Source organism: Cnephaeus nilssonii (genome assembly GCF_951640355.1).
Source record: "Cnephaeus nilssonii genome assembly, chromosome: 20".
Classification (NCBI taxonomy): domain Eukaryota; kingdom Metazoa; phylum Chordata; class Mammalia; order Chiroptera; family Vespertilionidae; genus Cnephaeus; species Cnephaeus nilssonii.
This window is the reverse complement of record NC_137091.1, coordinates 36,249,573-36,268,348: the sequence shown is the minus strand read 5'-3', so window position 1 is coordinate 36,268,348 and position 18,776 is coordinate 36,249,573. Positions and strand designations below refer to the sequence as shown.

At 58.8% G+C, this 18,776-nt stretch overlaps 1 protein-coding gene across 1 annotated transcript in view; it reads left to right on the top strand.

Annotated features, from left to right (window-relative positions):
• Positions 1–2,068: 2,068 nt before the first annotated feature.
• Positions 2,069–18,776, top strand: part of CNGB1 (cyclic nucleotide gated channel subunit beta 1) — a gene marked incomplete at both ends in the record, with an annotated part of 46,242 nt that continues 29,534 nt past the window's right edge. Inside the window, 11 exons of the mRNA XM_079759719.1 lie at positions 2,069–2,245; positions 4,608–4,639; positions 5,350–5,449; positions 5,547–5,589; positions 5,776–5,812; positions 7,451–7,526; positions 7,736–7,775; positions 8,132–8,327; positions 9,521–9,596; positions 10,557–10,593; positions 14,463–14,631. Coding sequence (XP_079615845.1) covers positions 2,069–2,245; positions 4,608–4,639; positions 5,350–5,449; positions 5,547–5,589; positions 5,776–5,812; positions 7,451–7,526; positions 7,736–7,775; positions 8,132–8,327; positions 9,521–9,596; positions 10,557–10,593; positions 14,463–14,631 — 983 coding nt within the window. The remainder of the gene's footprint in view (positions 2,246–4,607; positions 4,640–5,349; positions 5,450–5,546; positions 5,590–5,775; positions 5,813–7,450; positions 7,527–7,735; positions 7,776–8,131; positions 8,328–9,520; positions 9,597–10,556; positions 10,594–14,462; positions 14,632–18,776) is intronic.

The window sequence follows — 18,776 nt, the reverse complement described above, 5'->3', positions numbered from 1 at the left end:
AAGGCCTGGCCCTGGGACCACAGTGGTTCAGGCAGAGCCCAAGGCAGCGGCTGCTGAGGCCCCAGCTGCCCAGGATTTGGGACCGACCAGAGAGAATCCGCCTGAGTTCGGCCTTGGGGCTGGGGGGCTGGGGTGTATGGCCACTGATGACTGAGAGTGTACAAGCCCCTGCCACTTTGAGGAGTCTCCCAGGATCACCCGGGGACCCCAAGCTGTCATTCTCCGACCAGTCACTCTGCAGTTTGGCCAAGGTATGTGGGGAGCCAGGCTCCCAAACCTCCTCCCCCCCCCCCAGCCCCCCCCCCCCCCCCCGCCCCTCCACCCCGCCCCGCAAGGCTCCTTGCCTGGGGTCCAGATCCCTGCTGGCCTCTAGGGGGCTGCTAGGGTTGGCTCCCTGAGCATCAGCCTCCCCCCACCCCCCCACTTCCCCACTCCCATTTGGCATCTGCTAATCCTTTGCACACGGCCCGGCCCGCCCGGTGCTGTCAATTAATCCCGTGTCTGAGAGGGCAGCTGTGAGTGGTGGGGAGAAGGCACTTCCTGGCTGGTGGCCGGCCTCAGAGCAGGTAACTAGGGATGAGGGGGCGGTGGGCCTGCTGATGGGATCCCCGTGCTCTCCTGCTAGCAAGGCCTTCAGACACGGAGAACCAGGCGAGGCTGAGAACCCGGGGCTTCCCTCCCCCGTCCCTCCCCACGAGGCTCAAACCTTAGTGTGTGTGCATCCGGCTCCCAGGGCAGCTTGTGAAATGCAGATTCTAGGCCCGCAGAGGGCTTGGGGGCCCAGGAATCAACATTTGCACCAGCTCCTCACAAGATTCTGAAAGGCTGGACGGAAGGGGGCCCTGAGAGGGACAGCCCTGGACAACAGGGGTGCCTGGGCCACCAGCCACTGTCTATGAACCCCCCCCACCCCACCCAACAGGGACATGGATGCCTGGAGGGGTCATCTCGGCCCAAGTTCACTTTTTTGGAGGCTGAGCCTCTCGTAGGGGAGGCTGGCTGCTGAGGCCGGGTGGGGACAGAAGTCAGAGCTGTGAGCAGAAGGAGGCAGCGCGGCCACGGGCTTTAGGGAGCAGGGCCCCGGGGCAGGGATCCTGGGCCCGGGGCCTGCCCTTTCCGCCTGGGGATGGGGTCCTTGGTGGGGCAGGGACAGAGGAGCCCTCTACTAACACCTGGCTGCCCGGGGCTGGGGCGGGCACACCATGCCTGGCATTGCCCAGAAGGGCCCGTTCCAGGCCGGGAGTTTGCACTGCCTGACCTGTGTGGTGCTGCTGGGCCAGGCCCTCCTGCAGGGATCTGATCAGGAGGGAGGGGGCTTCCCGTTCCCCGAAGGGAAACGATACCAGAAACTGAACCCATATAAGGTAGGGCTGAACTCTCACAGTAAACCATGCAAGAGGGGCTTCGCTGTCATTTTACTTTAAGAGATTTGAATCAGGAAAATAGGTTAGTTTTGTCTGTAGTCAAACAGACTTCCCACTTACATATTAGAATGTATTCATAAAAATTTGCAGGGGGATTATGCTGAACATGATATTCCACAACAAGCATTTTTTACTCCATATAATAGTCACCGCCGTTTATTAAGCTTCCAGTGTGTGCAACTCGCTGTTCTAACCAGTTTATTTCATCCTTACACTCACCCCTACAAAGTAGGCGCTCATATCCCATTTTACAGCCAAGCAAACTGAGGTACTGTGAGTTCCACTGATTTGCTCACGACTAGAGCATGTAAAGCTTTCCATGTTAGTTCAGATAGATCCACAATATTCCATCATTGGGCGTAGTGTAATGTATCCAACATGCGCCTCTCTTACAGGTGAACATTGAGGTATTTTCAGATAACCAGTCTCATGTCGAGGGATATTTGAATTTTTTCATCTTTTGCTATAACACTGTTGTGGTCGGCCTCTTTCTACACATGTGTTTGGGGGCCTGACTGTTGCTACTTGGAGATATAATTGCATACATATTTTAACAGATGAGAGGAAAGGGAAATGTGTAACCCACAAAAGTGGCCCCCAAGTGGTGGGGAGGCCTGAGGACTCTGTGCTCTCCAGGTGTCAGGATGTTGGGCTGGGTCCAGAGGGTGCTGCCTCAGCCCCCAGGGACCCCTCAGAAGACCAGGATGGAGGAGGAGGAGGGGGCAGGACCAGAGCCAGAGCCCGACCTGGAGGCGGAGCTGGAACCAGCACCAGAGCCTGACCCAGCCCCGCAGCAGGCCAAGCCAGAAGGCGCGTTGCTGGTAAGAAGGGAGGGTGAGGGAGGACCTGCTCCAGAGTAAAGAGTTCAGGCTTTGCGGGTCATGCCATCTCTGTTCATCACTTAACTCTGCCATTGACGCGTGAAAACAGCCATAGGCCATACGCAAACGAATGAGCATGGCTGTGTTCCAATAAAACTTTATTGACAAAATGCGCAGCAGGCTGGATTTGGCCCACGGGTGTTGTTTGCCAGCCTCTGGAGCAGGCGTCCTCAAACTACGGCCCGCGGGCCACATGCGGGTGATTTTGCCGTTTTGTTTTTTTACTTCAAAATAAGATATGTGCAGTGTGCATAGGAATGTGTTCATAGTTTTTTTTTAAACTATAGTCCGGCCCTCCAACGGTCTGAGGGACAGTGAACTGGCCCCCTGTTTAAAAAGTTTGAGGACCCCTGCTCTGGAGTCTAGGATAGAGCTGCCGAAGCAGCCAGTGCACGGGCTGCTGGTTAGCAGTCCACCATGAGAATGAGGCTACCATGTCACTGAGCGTGCTGAGCACTGAGTCCTCAGTAGCTCAGTAGGTGTTTTTTTGGTGGTAAGCCTGTCTCAGTGAAGAAAGCAGTGTGCTGACTGATGAACATTACGGTGCAAACTGCCTGTTCACTGTGGACCAGTAGCAGTGTGAAGACTGACATTGGTTCGTGGACCACACTTCGAGCAGCACTGCTCTAGAACTTTCCTTCGAGTCCATCACGACTTGCCAGGCTGCATCTCATTCATCCAGGGGCCTGGTGAGAACTCATTCAGAAGCTCAATTAAACAGATTCGATTTAGCTCCTCGTGGACGCCAGGCCCTGTGTGCGGTGCCGGGAGCTGAATGATGGAAGTCGGCATTGCCCGGCAGGGGCCAGGGGTGGGGAGGGGGGCGGTCAGCAGACAAGTACCTGTCCAGGTCATTCTGCAAGGAGACGGAGGTGATGAGGAGGTGCACTGAGTTCCAACCCTGGTCTCGGCTCCACCCCCCTGGGAGGCCACAGAAGTGTATCAGACTGAGGACAGTGGGTGCTCAGAATAGGGAGACTGGAAGCTGGCAGGTGAGTGCTTCCTAGACACAGCGGGGCCGGGCTGAGTTATAATTGTATCCACACAGGTTTGCATGTGTCTGTATGTGTTTCGGGGCATGTAACACAAATGTATGTGCACATGTTTGTGTCTCCACTTGCATGCGTGTGTGCTTGTGTATGTCTGTGCCTGTATGTAAGTGCATGTGAGAGTGAGTGTGCCTGTGTCTGCGTTTGTTGTACACGCATGTAAGTGCATGAGGCAGCAGGAGGTGCTGCTGCAGAGGCCAATGAGGGGCTGCTGGAGGGGGTGGAAGGCTTGGCCCAGAAGGAGAGGGAGAGCCTGACTGGGGCTGGGGCTGGGGCGGGGAGGGGGGGCTCCTTTCACCTCCCTCTTCCCCTCCAAGGCTACACAGCTCTCTATAACATTGCCCCTCTTCCCAGGCCACTGACATGGGGCAGCTCCCTGGGTAGCTTCCTGGGGACCGCTGGGGGTGTGTGAGGGCCCTGTCCTGGATGAGGGACCCTTGGGGCTGGGAGGAAGGGCGTGTCCCAGGGGGAAGGTGAGGCCGCCAGGATTTACAGAGACGATTATGAGAATAGAGTTGTTTGGTCCCGTGGGAGATAGAAGGGTCCCTTACCGGTGGGTCAGGGGCTGCCCCTGCTGGAATCAGACTGGCCTCTCGAGGGCTTACATGGTCCTCTCTGAACCCCCCAGCCACCCGAGGAGCCACTGGAAGGGGAGGAAGGAGCTGTGGCTGCCCCGGGCCCTCAGGGTGAGTGCTGCAGCCCAGGATGGCAGAGCCCAGGTGGGACAGGCTGTGTTCTCCCCTCGGCCTGTAGAGCAGCCGCGAGGCTGGCATGCCCGCTTCCCAGTGAGGCTCAGAGAAGCTGGGGGTGGGCTCCTGGGCACTTGGTAGCTGAGCTGAGCTGGAATCCCAGCCTCCTGACCTGCTTGGGGCTCTCCCCTCGCCCCTGCCTCTGACTTGACCTCCCAAACAGGGTGGAAATGGGTTCTCCAAGGCTCCAGATCTTAAAGTGTGGGGGACTTGCCTGGCCGGCGTGGCTCAGTGGTTGAGCATCGACCTATGAACCAGGAGGTCACGGTTCGGTTCCCGGTCAGGGCACATGTCCCGGTTGTGGGATCGATCCGCAGTGTGGGGCGTGCAGGAGGCAGCTGATCGATGATTCTCTCATTGTTGATGTTTCTCTCTCTCTCTCTCTCTCCCTCTCCCTTCCTCTCTGACATCAATAAAAAGTGTATTAACAAATGTATATGAAGTGTGGGGCCTCTTTTTCCAGAGACCCAGAAAACCGTCTCTACTCCGCCCTCCTCCCTCCAGGCCCGGGTGGCTGTGGACCCCGGAGTGAACAGGTACTGTACCCCTTCCCCCTCCTGAGGGCCAACCCCCCACCCCAGGTAGGGAGCCATTGCGGGTGGGGCCCCACACGGCTCTCAGATCCACGGTCACTCCCAGGCCAAATGTGGGACCTTTGGGGAATTGGCTGAAGAAAGCCTCAGGAGTGGGTGGTGGTCTCTAGCCAAATGGGCCACAGGACCAAGAGAAGTGAGGGTGGGGTTCTCAGGGCCGGAGTGAAATGGCCAGAACTTCCGGCTTTCACAGGAAATCTCTGCTCGGCTCACATGTTATCCAAGGCAGTGAGCCCGGGACCCTCATATCTAGGATGACCACCAGCCTTGGCCACAAGGAAACGACCCTCCCCCCACCCCCCGGAAACCCTCCACCCTCTGGAGGCAGGACGTGTGCCAAGCGCAGGGTGGGGACCCCTGAGCCAGGCCAGGGGGAGGCAGGATGATGGCGAGAGCTGGCTGCTCTCAAGCATGGGCTCGGGATGGCACCGACCACACCCAACTCACAAAGACTTGGTGCCCCCACTTCCCGGAGAGGGACCTGAGGCTCAGGGGGAGACGGCGTGTCTGAAGTCTCCCCTCGGGGAGATAGAGGTTGTGATTCCAGCCAATTGCTTTAAGTTGAGAAACCCAGGGTCTTTAGTTGTACGGCCACTCGGACCAGGCGGGGGCTGGGGAGGTTGAGGGTGGGTGTGTACCTCTGTCCCCTGCAGTCCCAGCGCCTGGGTGCTGACCTGGCTGAGGAAGGGCGTGGTGAAGGTCATCCCGCAGCCCGTCTATAGCACTGTGGCCGGCGTCGAGGGCCCTGATCAGGTACTGCTGGGTCTGGGAGGGTTGGGTGCGGAGGGGACCCTGGGAGGCTGGTGTACCTGGACTCTGCCCACAGCTGTCTGTCTGTCTGTCCCCACAGGCAGGAGCTCAGATCCGTGGGCACTGCAGCACTGGGGCCTCAGGTAAGGAGGGAGGATGGCTTTACAGAGCTGGGGCTGAGGAGCCATTGGCATGCGCCTTGCCCTGGGGAGAGTCCACGGGCCGAATTTCATGGGACTGGCCCTGGCTTCAAACCTGGTTTTGAGTTGGGGTGACTGGGGGGCTCTGGGCAGGCCTCTTGCTGCTGACCACCATGCTTTCTTCTGCAGATGGATCCAACGAGGCCTCCAGGGCAAAGGACACTGGGTGAGTCCCTGTCCCTGAGCACTGGTTTGGGTGCCCCTGAGCCTCATCTGTAGTGTGTGTGTGTGGGGGGGGGGGGCGGGGGGAAGGGGGGATGGAAGAGAGGAGGCAGTGTGCACAGAGCCCAGGCTCTTGTGTTTAAAAGCAGGGTCCACCACCACCTCAGTGTGTGACCTTGGACATGCTGTTGGTCTCTTCTGGGCCTCACTTTTCTCATCCACAAAATGGGGCTATGGGTTCTGTGCTGCCCATGGCTTGTTGTGTTGATTCCTGGGAGATCCCCAGGCAGGGGCACCTTCTGAGGATGGGAGGAGGTGTGGGTGAGCTCCTCACAGGTGGGCTTCGTGTAGGCGATGCCGTGTGGAGCCCAGAGGCAGAGCCTCGGCCACCGTGGGGGACATGGGGGGACCTAGGTTGGCCTCATAGTTGTCAGCAGTGTTGAACTTGCCAGAGGTGACCGAGGCGGGGTGGCTGCCTTGTCATCAAGGGGGGCAGGCTGGGTGAGGAGCCCGTGTCCTCCTCCAGGGAGGGGCCTGCTCAGTTCCAGGTCCTCTGCCCTGTAGGAGTGTGGGCCCAGGGTGGCCAGATCCTCCAGTTTTTCAAGAGAAGCTAGAAAATACAAGTGCCATATGGTTTCGCTGAGATGTGGAATCAGAATAACAATATAAGTGAACAACCAAAACAGAAACAGACTCACAGACACAGAGAACAGACTGATGGTGGCCGGCGGGGAGGAGGGCCGGGGGACTGGGTGGAAAGGTGGGGGGATTGGGAAGTATAGTTTGGTGGTTACAGAGTAGTCGTGGGCATGAAAGGCCCAGCCGAGGGAACATGGTCAGTAGGGTTGTAATAACCGTGTATGGTGGCAGGTGGAACTGGGAGTCTGCGGGGAGCACTCTGTAAAGTATATTATGCTGTATACCTGAAATGAATACAAAATAATATTGGATGTAAACTGTAATTGAAAAAAGGAGAGATGCTAGAAATGTAGGTTTTAATGTCAAATTGCCAAGTAATTGAAAAGTTGTCAGAACAATGTGGGCTCCCCAAATAAGCCTGAAGCCCCCAGTTTGCAATCTCTACTGGAAATCCAGTCATGCGTTCATCTCCATTTACCCGTTCATTCAACCCTTCCCTCATTCATTCTTTTAAAAATATAAGGACACATATGTAATACCTTAATCAATAAAGAAATTAAAAAAATATATGCATATATATATATATATACACATATGTATGTATGTATGTATGTAGATAGATAGATAGATAGATAGATAGATAGATAGATAGATAGATAGATTTCAGAGAGGAAGAGAGAGGGAGAGAGAGAGATAGAAACATCAATGATGAGAGAGAATCACTGATCTATCGGCTGTCTCCTGCATAACTCCCACTGGGGATTGAGTCGGCAACCTGAGCATGTGCCCTCACCGGGAATCAAACCGTGACCTCCTGGTTCCTGGGTTGATGCTCAACCACTGAGCCATACGGGCCAGGCCTGAGGTCCTTTGAGAATAATCAGTACAAGGCCCCCACTGGGCAGAATGGGAGCCGAGGGCTGGGCGGGGCTGGGTGAGGCGGTCAGGACAGCGTGGCTGGACACTCCTCAGGCCGCCTGGCTGACCTCCGGCCCCTCTGCAGGCCGGTGCCCTGGCTGCTCAGGTGGTTTGAGCAGAACCTGGAGAAAGTGCTGCCTCAGCCTCCGAAAACCTCCGAGGTAAGTGGAGAAATAGGGGCAGCCGGAAGCTGACCACCTGGGCGGGTCTCTGGGGTCTCAGGCAGTCCTTCCTGGAGGGTGTCTGATGGGAGGGGTGACTGGAGGAGGGACTGGATTCAGGGGAAGGATGGGCGGGCGCACAGCTGGCCAGGGGCCGGGTGCGTGGGGCTAGCCCTGCTCCATGACCTCTCTCCCTGCTTATGACCCAGGGCTGCAGAGACGCGCCTGCAGATGCTGCCTTGGGCCCAGGTACAGGCAAGGGACCTGGGAAGGGGCTGTCTGAGATGGTCACGGGCTGGGCTGGGGTAGCACTGGGGCCTAGGGATCCCCACGAGGAAGGGGTTCAGGACTGGCTGGTCTATTGTGGGGGGCACTAGAACCCCCTCCCCGGTCCAGGCTGGGGAGCCAGTGGCCTGGGACAGCCTAGTGAGGTCTTGGACAAGTCTTTGCTCCCTGGGCCTCAGGCCATGTCTGTCTGCTGATGGGGGTGGTTGGGTGATCCCCAGGGGCTCCCCATTCAGTCATGGTTACCCCTCAGATCCGGTCCCCTGTGCCCTTAAGGGTCCCCTGGAACCCGGCCTGAATCTCCTCTCCCTGCTGCTTAGAGCCCCCAGGGTGCCCCTTGGAAACGGAGCCCGTGCTGCAGCCCCCAGAGAGTCCCCCCCTGCCCACTCCTGGCCCCCCAGAGCCCCAGGAGGAGCCCGGGGAGGAGCCCGAGGAGGAGCCCGAGGAGGAGGCCACTCCAGAGCCCCAGCCCGGCTTCCAGGCTTCCTCCCTGCCACCCCCCGGGGACACTGCCAGGTGAGCCCCCCTAAATGCCACACCTCCCGTGGGGAGCAGCCCAACACCCAACCTTCACCAAACTCTTTTAAAAGTTATAAAAGTGACACATGCCCCTGGGAGGAAACTCAAAGGGGTTTCCAGGGCCCCTGCCCAGGGCCACCCCATCAGCAGCTTCTCAGCCTTCCCAGCATTTTCTAGGCACAGACAAGATTGTGTGTGTTTCACTTTTAAACACACCCACCCGACAGCAGCAAACTGTATGCACTGTTCTGCACCTTGCTTTCTTCACCCCAAAAATGGTTTTAGACACCCAGGCCCGCTTCATGCTTTGCGTGGCTGCATAGCACTCCACTGTATGGGTGTACTGGCTTTTATTTAATCACTAGAGGCCCGATGCATGAAGATTCATGTAAGAATAGGCCTTCCTTCCCCTGGCTGCCAGCACCACCTTCGCTCCGTCCTGGAGCCGCCTTCTGCCTCTTGCCTTGTCATGTCAATTTGCATATTCCCTCCTTATTGGCTGTGGGTGCTGCCATCTTTGTCACAGAGTTACAGTCAATTTGCATATTCCATCTCCATTAGATAGGATGCCGTACACAGTTAGGTGTGTTTCCACTCTTTTACTGCAAGCAATAGCCTTGTATGGGCATCATTTCGCCACATGCAAGCAAATATGTAGGATAAATCTGTAGGAAATGAAGTTGCTGGGCCAAAGGATACATGCATTTAAAATCGGGCTAGGGCCTGGCCTGGCGTGGCTCAATGGTTGATCATTGACCTATGAACCAGGAGGTCATGGTTCGATTCCTAGTCAGGGCACATGCCTGGGGTTGTGGGCTTGATTCCCACTGATTCTCATTGATGTTTCTGTCTTTCCCTCTCCCTTCTTCTCTGAAATCGATACAAATATACACAAAAAATAAAATAAAATCGGGCTAGGTAATGACCAGTTCCCACCCTGGCAGTGGGCGAGGGGCCTGAGGGGCACCTGCAGTGGGTTGGGGTGGAGGTGGGGGAGCCGGAGCTACCTGCTGGCGCCTGAGCAGTAGCCTGAGACTTGCCTAAGGAGGCGGGGGAGGGGGACCATGGTCTTTGGGGCTGGAGGCCTGGGTTCTGGTCTGCCTTCTGGCAGGCTGTCTGTCTGCCCTGGGCATCCCTTCCTCCCCCTCCCCCCCCCCCCCCGTGACAGGGCCACTCTCTCTCCCCCACAGGTTGGTGGCGTGGCTCCTGCATAGGCTGCAGATGGCCCTGCCGCAGCCGGTGCCCCGTGGGAAGGCTGGGGAGCAGGTGGGTGCTGGGCTAGGGGAGGGCGGGCCCGGATGGGGCGGGAGTGGGTGGCTGGTCTGTGTCTCAGGGGGGCCATCACACCGAAGGAAGAAGGGCGCCGGGCACGGGAGCCCAGCCCGCCCACGCCCACCCGTCGGCACGGCCCCGCCATTCTGCACTCCCTCAGGCACCATGTCTGTGGGGCTGAGGGGGCCGGCTCAGCCCGGCCTTCGAGAGGTCACAGTCGGTGGGGGAGGTGCTACCTTGGGGGAGCAGAGAGGATGTGGGGTGCAGAGGAGGAGCCTCCCGGGAGCATGACGGAAGGCTTCCCCGTGGAGGTGGCCTGCGCGCTGAGACCCGAGGAGGAGTAGGAAGTGGGTGGGTGGCCGTGAATGTGGGTGATTGGAAAGGCCCTCGGGCTGTGAATGTGGGTGATTGGAAAGGTCCTTGGGCAGAGGACCAGCCTGTGCAGAGGCCGGAGGTCAGAGAGGACTGGCATGTTCTGGGAAGGATGGGGCTGTCGGAAGCCCGAGGCTCCGTGTGCCTCCTGACAGCCTCGGACTCCAGCGTGGGTGAGTTTGGGGAGCAGGGCCCGGGCGCCTCTTCCCCTCCAAGAACCTGGCCCCTGACCCTTCTCTCTTGGGGACAACTGGACACCTTCACAGAAGCACCTGGAACTGGGGGTGGGCGGCCTGGATCCTGTGCTGCTGCGGTAGGGGGTGGAGAGTGACTGGAGCAGAGCCAACCTGGGAGGCAGGAGAGGAGAGGCAGGGAAGCGTGGGGCCCGGAGCAAGGGGATCTTCTGCGTGTCCTGGCTGTGTGTGTGTGTGTGTGGGGGGGGGGGGGTAGGAAGCGGGGACGGGGAGGGAGTGTCCTGGTGGGGAGAAGGAAGGTCTCTTGCCCTTGCATGTGTGGGAGGGACGGTGGAAGTGGGAAAGCCGGTGGGGAGGCCACGTGGTTTTCCCCTTTCTCCCCGTGCAGGAGCCTGACTCCCCTGGGCCGTGTGACGTGCAGACCAGTAAGTGACAGGTTGGCGGGTGCTCGTGTGCCTCTCTGGGAGGGTTGCTTGGCCTGAGCGCGCATGGGCCGTGGTCTGCCCCCTGCCAGGCCTGCACTGGCTCCGGGGCACAGTCAGGGTTTCCTGAGGGAGCCTGTGCTCCGGCAGCCCCCGCCTCAGGTCAGCCTGGCCAGGGAGCCAGAGCCCGGCCCAGAGCAGATGGTGGCTGGAGGCCCTGCTGGAGGCTGGGGAGATGGGGGAGGGGATGGACTTGAGCGTCCATGCAGAGGAGCCGGTCCTGCTGGGACACCCAGAGAGAGCTCCCCACAGCCCCTGGCAGCTGGGCCGGGGCGGGGTGGGGGTGGTTAGCTGAGCAGAGTCCCTGGTTGAGCAAGGAGGGGAGATGGACAGGGACCTGGACCCCACAGACTTCAGCTGGCTTGAGCTGGGAGGGTATCCCCTCACCTGTGACCTGGTTAGGCAGGTGAGTGTGTTGCCTTTTGTCTCAGACCTGCATCGGGACTGGGGGAGAGGCTGAGGCAGGAGGGGTGGGCCAGGGTCCAAAATCTGCTCGTCTTTCATTTTGTGGCCTCAGGAAAGGCCTATGGAGGACAGGGCATCCATCCATCCATCCATCCATCCATCCACCCATCTATTCATCCATCCATCCATCCATCCATCCACCCACCCATCTATTCATCCATCCACCCATCCATCCATCCATCCATCTATCCATCCACCCACCCATCTATTCATCCATCCATCCATCCATCCATCCATCCATCCATCCATCCATCCACCCATCTATTCATTCAATCATTCATTCATCTGCTCATTCATTCGCTCACACATGTAAAGGAGGGCCTGCTGTGTGCCAGGCCTGTGATGAATGCTAGAGGTGGCAAAGCGGCGCTCAGGCCCTGAGTGCGGTGGCCCTATGTACGTGGGTCCGGGCACTGGGACTGTGGGTCTCAGGGCCTCCCAGGGCTGCTCTCACCGTGTCTGTGAGGCTGCGTCCAACCCCAGTCCCACTAGGCCGGTGGTGGTCTATATGAGAACTTCAAGGCTGGGGATGGCCGCTGTGGCCTGGGGCACAGATAGGCCAGCTGACCGCGGAGCTGGGGTCTGACAGAGCGGCTGTAGGGGACGATGGGGTCTGTGTAATTGTGTTGACATTGGGAGGGGAGGCCTCAGAGCAGGACTCACCCAGTCTCGTGGAGCTCATGGCCGCCCTGGAGGACACAGAGCAGGGACCCCCATGCTGTCGGGGCAGGTAGTGCTGTGCCCAAGGTCACCGGGCAAGTCCTCGTGGACTTTCGGAGACTAGAGTCCACGTGGCCTGGCAGCAGCTTCTCAGTCAGGCTGAGGTTAACGCACGGAAAACGTGCCCTGGGACAAGAGACCCCTCCCTTGGGTGGCTGAGAGCTTTGAGGGTGGGGCCCCTGGCTCCTCTTTTCCCCCCTAAATATGTTTTTATTGACAGACAAAGAAAGGGAGAGGAAGAGAGAGATAGAAACATCAATGATGAGAGAGAAACATCATTGATCAGCTGCCTCCTGCACACCCCACACTGGGGATCGAGCCCGCAACCCAGACATGTGCCCTGACCGGGAATCAAACCGTCACCTCCTGGTTCATAGGCCAATGCTCAACCACTGAGCCACACCGGCTGGGCCCCCTGGCTCCTCTTAACTTCTCTCTGCTCCTCTGAGGGAGGCAGAATTCTCAGCCAGCCACACATAGGGCCTCCCTGTGTGCCGGAGCGTGGGAGTCTGGGGTCAGCAGAGGGGCCTGGGACCGCCATGGGCAACTCAACACCCCTCCTAGGAACCTGGTGGTAGTTTCCTGGGGCTGCAGACTGGGTGCCTCCAAAGAATTGTACCCTCCCCCAGTTCATGAGGCCAAAAGTCCAAGGTCAAAGTGCTGGCAGGGTTGGCTCCTCCCACAGCTCCGAGGGGCACACCGTCCATGCCTCTCTCCCGGCTTCTGGTGGCTGCGGGCACTCCTCAGTGTCCCGGGCTTGCAGCTGCCTCCCAGGCTCTGCCTCTTGCTCTGCCAGCTCACCCTCTGTTTTCTCTTATAAGGATGCTCGGCATTGGATTTGGGGCCCACCCTAACCCAGGATGATCTCATCTTGAGATCCTTAACTAGCAACCTCCGTAAAGACCCTTTTTCCAAACAAGGTCACATTCACGGGGGACAGGGGTTAGGGATGGAGTTATGTTTTGAGGGTCCTGAGGGGCTGGGGATGTGTCCCCCTCCTCCCCCAGTCTGCCCCCAGCCTCCCCAGCCTTCACCCACTCAGGCACTCACTCATTCAGCCCCTCCGCCTGGCCACCTGGCCACCCACCCTCTGTCTTCTCCTTTGTTTCAGGGGTGGCAGCAGCGGGAGGCCTCTGAAACAGGGGAGAAGGGAGCCTGGGAGAGCACAGATGGACAAACGGACGGATGGATGGAAGGAAAGAAGGGTGTCCCGAAGAGAAGACCTGCAGGGGTGGGGAATGAGTGGCCGTTGACCACCCCGCCCCCCAATCCTCCTTGAACAGTGACCCCTGGCAGGACGAGGGGGGATCAGAGTCCCTTCCCTGCCCCTGTCCCAGAGCTGCCTTTTGGGGACACAGGCCGGCCCCTGCCCACCAGAGCAGGGGAAGGTCAGGGGTCCAGCCTGTGGCATTGAGGCCGGACAGCAGGACCCCCCCCCCCCCCGGAAGGCTGGGGAAGGCCACAAGGACTGTCTCAGCACAGAGCCTGCCACAGAGTTGGGGTCCCCATGGGACACAGGTTTTCCCAGAAGACGCTCTTCTTGGGCTTGGCCTCGGAGGGTGGGGACCGCCATGGACGGCAGCAGATGCTTTCATTGACATTAAAGAGCGTCAGCAGCCAAGCTGGCCTGGCTCCGTGGTTGAGCATCGACCTAATGGAACCAGGAGGTCACGGTTCAATTCCTGGTCAGGGCACACGCCCGGGTTGTGGTCTTGATCCCCAGTATGGGACCTGCAGGAGGCAGCGGATCCATGATTCTCTCTCATCATTGATGTTTCTTCTCTTTCTCTCTCTCTTCCTTCCTCTCTGAAATCAATAAAAAAACATATGTAAGTCACCATTAGTCATGCATGCTCGGCGTGAGGGCTACCTGGACCCCTGGAACTTTTTGGAAACACCTGGTACCCCGGCAAACCTCCCCCTTTCTTTCTTCCTCCTGCCTGGGGGTGGGCTTAGGTTCCCAGTGCGTCTCCCCTGCACCCACTTCCGCCAAGTTCACAGCCCCACAGAGTTTTCACGGTCAGGGGCCAGGGTCCACGGAGAAATGTTGAAAACTGCAGATTCTCTCTGAAGGTGGGACCACCTCCATGAGAAAGTTGACCCCCCCCCCCCTTGCGGGGTGGAGCCTCTAGGTCCAGGAAGGAGAAACAGACGCCCAGAGGCAGGCGCTGAGCTTACAGGCCTGCAGCGTGCCATCACCAGGGGGCGCCATCGAGAGAGCAGGCAGTGGGCAAGCTCTCTCTGCATCACGGGGCCACTCAGGCTCCCTGCACCTGGGCGTGCAGGTGGACCCCGGGCCTCGGCCTGTTGGCAGCACCTGCAGCCCTGTGGTGAGAAGCGGTGCTGCTGCTCCTGCACAGACGCCAAGAAGGAGAGACAAAGACTAGCTCTGATGGAAGCTCTGTCTCAAGAGGAAAACGAATGGCAAGAGACAGGCTGACTGATCGCGGGCTACAGCCCATCCCTTAGCGCTGATCCGGTGGTTGTTCACGGCCCCGCTGACCGTGGTGCCGGGTCCACAGCTGGGCTGAGGGCTGGCGCATGGCTGGCGATGGCCAAGGCTCCCTGGGTGGTCCCTGGGACTGAGCCCCAAGCCCACGGTCCCCCACACCCTGTGTCCCCTGCAGTCAGCATCCTCCCCGGAGGGCCAGAGGAGCCCGATGATCTCATCCTAGAAGAGGTCGACCCTCACTGGGAGGAGGACCTGCCTCAGGACGGCAGCACCGGCCCGCAGGGCGCAGAGGCGGTGGCGTCTGCTCACGTGGAGGAGAATGAGGCCGGGGCAGAGATGTCCAGGTGGGAGCCAGGGGAGGCCCTGAGCAATGACTGGGAAGATAACAGGCACTTAGTACGGAACCTCGAGGACCTACAAGGGCGCAGAGAGTGGACCAAGCCTGCCTCTCCCTCCCTCCTCTCCCCTAGACACCCATCCCTTCCCCAGGTTCTTCTGTGCCATTCCAGGGACCATCTGAGCACATGCAAGCGTGGACTCCCCTCCTTTTACTTTTATTTACAAAGCATAGCGTGCACCTGCCTTGCTGCACTTGGCTATATTCATTTAGCAATCCGTCTTGTGATCTTTCCACCTTCAGTACATAGAGATGGCTCACTTTTTTTTTTTTTTTAATGAATGCATCATATTCCATCATACGGATGTGCCAGAATTGATTTAACCCGTCTACTATTGATGGACATTTAGGTTGATTCCAAAAATGTGTTATTGTAAGGAATTCTGCAACAAACACTCCTGGGCATGCCTGCGAGTGCATCCGCAGGAGCTCTCCGGTCCTCAGCCCCACGCCCCGCATTGCACAGCAGGGGAAACTGAGGCCCAGAGAGGATCAGGGGAGGAGACAGGCCCTCCTGCCATAAAGAGGCCTTGTTGTTAGCGAGAGCCTGGGGCTCCTCGGGTGGGGGTTCCCAGGTTGATTCTTGGTTGAGGGGTTCAGGTCTGATCTCAAGGGGTCACGGGACATCGTACTGAAAATTGGGACAGGAGGTGGACTCGGGGTGCATCTTCAGGGGGGCTCACCTCTTGCCTCTGATCTCATTTCAGGGAGTTTCCCTGGATTCCAGAGGACAAAGAAGATGAGGAGGATGGGGAGGAAGAGGAAGATGAGGAGGAGGAGGAGGAGGAGCCTGAGTAAGGCACTACGCCCTTGGCTAAGGAGTGGCCCAGGGAGGTGGGGCTGCGAGGTGATAATTCTTCAGAGACAGTGGGCCATATTGTAAAGGCCTTGAACTGAATTTCCTGGGAGCCATGGGGAGCCATTGAAGGCTTGTGAGCAGGGGAGTGGCATGATCTGGCAGCTGCGTTGTGGAGAGATGGAGGCAGGGAGGAGCCTGTTATCCCATCAGGCCAGACTGATTGAATGGGACCCTTTGCTCCACCCCCTGGCACGATTCCCTGTCACTCTGCCCTCCGTGGTACCCCCTGGCCCGCATCCTTCCTCCCTGACCTGCCCCTCTGGCCGTAGCCTGGGGCAGGGTAGCCCCCTGAGTGTTAGGGGCCCAGGCTCTGCTGCTCTTAGGGGCAAGGGCATCCCTGTACAGAGCTTCTCCCTGCACCCATCAGGTGGGGGAGAACAACAGCGCCCTGCAGGGTGGTCACTGGCCCAGCTGTGAGAATGGGTGCGGCAGGATGTTCGAATCCCCACCGAGGGTCCGTTTTAGTCCCTGCCAGCAAGGAGTTAAACCATGAGGCCAGCATAGGAGCCTGCTCAGTGTCATCTACCTTTAGTCTACCCTTGCCCAGGTCGCACACCATCTTTTCATCCTCCGGCAAGAGGCCACACAGCTGTTTGCTTCCCTCCAATGATGGGGAGCTCACCACCCCGCAGAGGCTGTGCATTCCATCCATATGCCCCCCTGGCTTAGGAAATTACTTCTTCTACCAAACCAAGCGTGCTCCCTGATGACTTCTGTCACCTGGTCCTAATTCTGCCCTCTGGGCCCCCGAGCCAGGCTGCTGTCACGGACAGGTGACCGCTCTTGCCCTGGGTGAGGACCTTTGAGGCTGCCTGCTCCCTCAGTGCAGCCTTGTTTGCCTTCTGCCCTCCACCTGCCTGTGTGGAGCATAGAGTGGGGGAGTTGTTCCCCCATTAAACCTGTGCGCCCGACACGCAGGCCTGAAAACCCCTCTCTGTGCCATGGCTCCCGAGTGAAATAGCCCTTGAGGCCAGTGATCCAATGTGCTCACACACATCTATCTACATGTGCTAACTACATGCATTCTCATGCACACAGGTCCATGAGACAGACGAGCAAACAGAGGCAGCCAGAGGGTGCCCCGGTGACTTGCCCACACACACCAGCACACGGGCACAGACACACAAGTCTGCATACATACACAGCACACACAACACACTCACACATGTGTGCTCACAGACACACATGTACACACTTGCAGATACCCACACGGCACCCTGCACACATGCTCATGCAACACAGCACATGCATAAAGTTACCCACAAGTGCTGCAGCTACATACATACACACGCCTACACAAATGTTGACCCAGAGTTTCAAACTCAGGGAAGTTTTGGGCCCGTGGCCTCAGGCAGGGATGGGGGCTCTGTGGTAAGAGAGCGAGTGATCCCAGAGCCAGGGCCAGAGGGGTCTGGCGTGGGCAAGCAGCTGGGCTGTCACTGGCGGGTTAAGGAGGCTCTGGGCCAGCTTTGTGGAGGCGCAGGGGTGACTGATGATGCTGGCAGATGGTCGCCTAGCGACCAGGTCTCTGCTGGCAGCAGCTCGGCTCTTCCTAGCAACCGCAGCCCTTTGGTCCCCACCTGGCCTCCCTGGGGGCGCTTCTGCAGAGTTGCCCGCACAATCTGATTAAAAGCAGGAAGAATTGGTGGCTCATCCGCCACCCGGGTCTCACTGGCTCCAGAGCCAGCCCGGCAGGCGCAGGCTCGCAGGCTCAGGCTGGCAGGCTGTCCAATCCTCCGCTTGTTGGCGCTGCCTCGGGCCCTGGGATGAATGGCACCGCCCCCCGCTGAGCTCCTGCACCATGGCTGTCCAGGTCGGCAAAGCCAGTGAGACCCAAGTAGGTGGCTGCTTCTCCTAAGGGCTCCCCCCTTCCTTCTTTTGGGGTTGGGGTGCCATGACGAGTCTGCAGAAGGTGACTGTGAGGACCTTAATTTGGGGGCACAGCCTGCTGGGTGACTTGGGGGCAGAGGGGGCTGGCAGACCCTGGCAAGCTGGCTTCCTGGGTTCCTCCTTGCACCTTTAACCCTTTCACTGAGAGAGCTGGGGTGGGGGTGGGGTGGCTGCTCTGGGGTGCCCACCTTAGCCAGTCTCTCTGACCCTCCATTTAGAATTCCCTGGGGTTTGGGAACCTTCCAGAAGTCGATAGCCTGCTGCTTCTGGGACCGGCAGTAAGGGGTCTTGGCGGGCACTGAGCACACTGCGGGCCAGAGGCAACCATGACTGTGGGTGCCCAGGTCCCCAAACAGCCCCTGGTGGTGCTGACAGGGCCACAGCAGGGCTGCTGAGGTGTCTCAGTGGCTGGAGATGTTTGTGCAAAACGCTCCCCCGTCCACGTGGGTGACTCCTACCCCTGAAGAAGGTGCCTCCTCCGGGACTGATAGGAATGAGGACAAGGACGAGCCTGAGAACAGCTGCCATCGGACTCGGACTGTTCTCTGTGCCGGACACCGGACTACGGTGTCTGTTATTAATCCCGGCTCCCAGACGAGAGCCCCGAGGCTCCGAGACACGGGTGTCTGCCGGCAGGTGCGGAGCTGGCCCGTCCCAGGTCAGGCTGGCTCTACGCTTGCACTTGGGACCCCAGGCCAAGCTGCTGACCGGTCGTTAGAGATGGAGAATCGAGAATGACCGCTGGCATGGGGAGCCTTTTCCAGGAGATTCTCAGGGCCTCTCTCTGAGCTCACCCAAATAAGTCAGCCTGTGAAGACTGAGCAAGTCCTACCCATTTGACAGACGAGCAAACAGAGGCAGCCAGAGGGCGCCCCGGTGACTTGCCCACAGCCACACATTGACTTCCCGGCCTGATTCTGGAAAGGTCGGGACGCTGGGCAGCCCCTGCCTGGGCCGTGGGAAGCGCATTTCCTGGGCCTGAGGCCCCAGGAGGGCATTGTTTCCACAATACTTTTAGGGGACGCTGTACTGCAGTGGGGCTCTGAGCTCACGCGCGGGAACAAACGCAGGGCCTGTGTTTGAGGGTCTGTGTGGCGTGTGACAATTTGCCGTGTGCTTTTGGCCAGGCCGGTTCACCTCTCTGGGCCTCCCTTTTCTCAGACTCCCTGCCCTGCCTGCAGCACCGAGGGTGCCGGGAGCCTTCAGAGGGACGTGCTGGGCCTCTGTTGTGAACACTGCACAGTGCTCTCGCATCACACCCAGAGGACAGTTCCTAAACCGCCCTACACACTTCCCTTTGCACACGCTGTTCCCCCCGCCTGGACACCCTTCCCCACCTATTC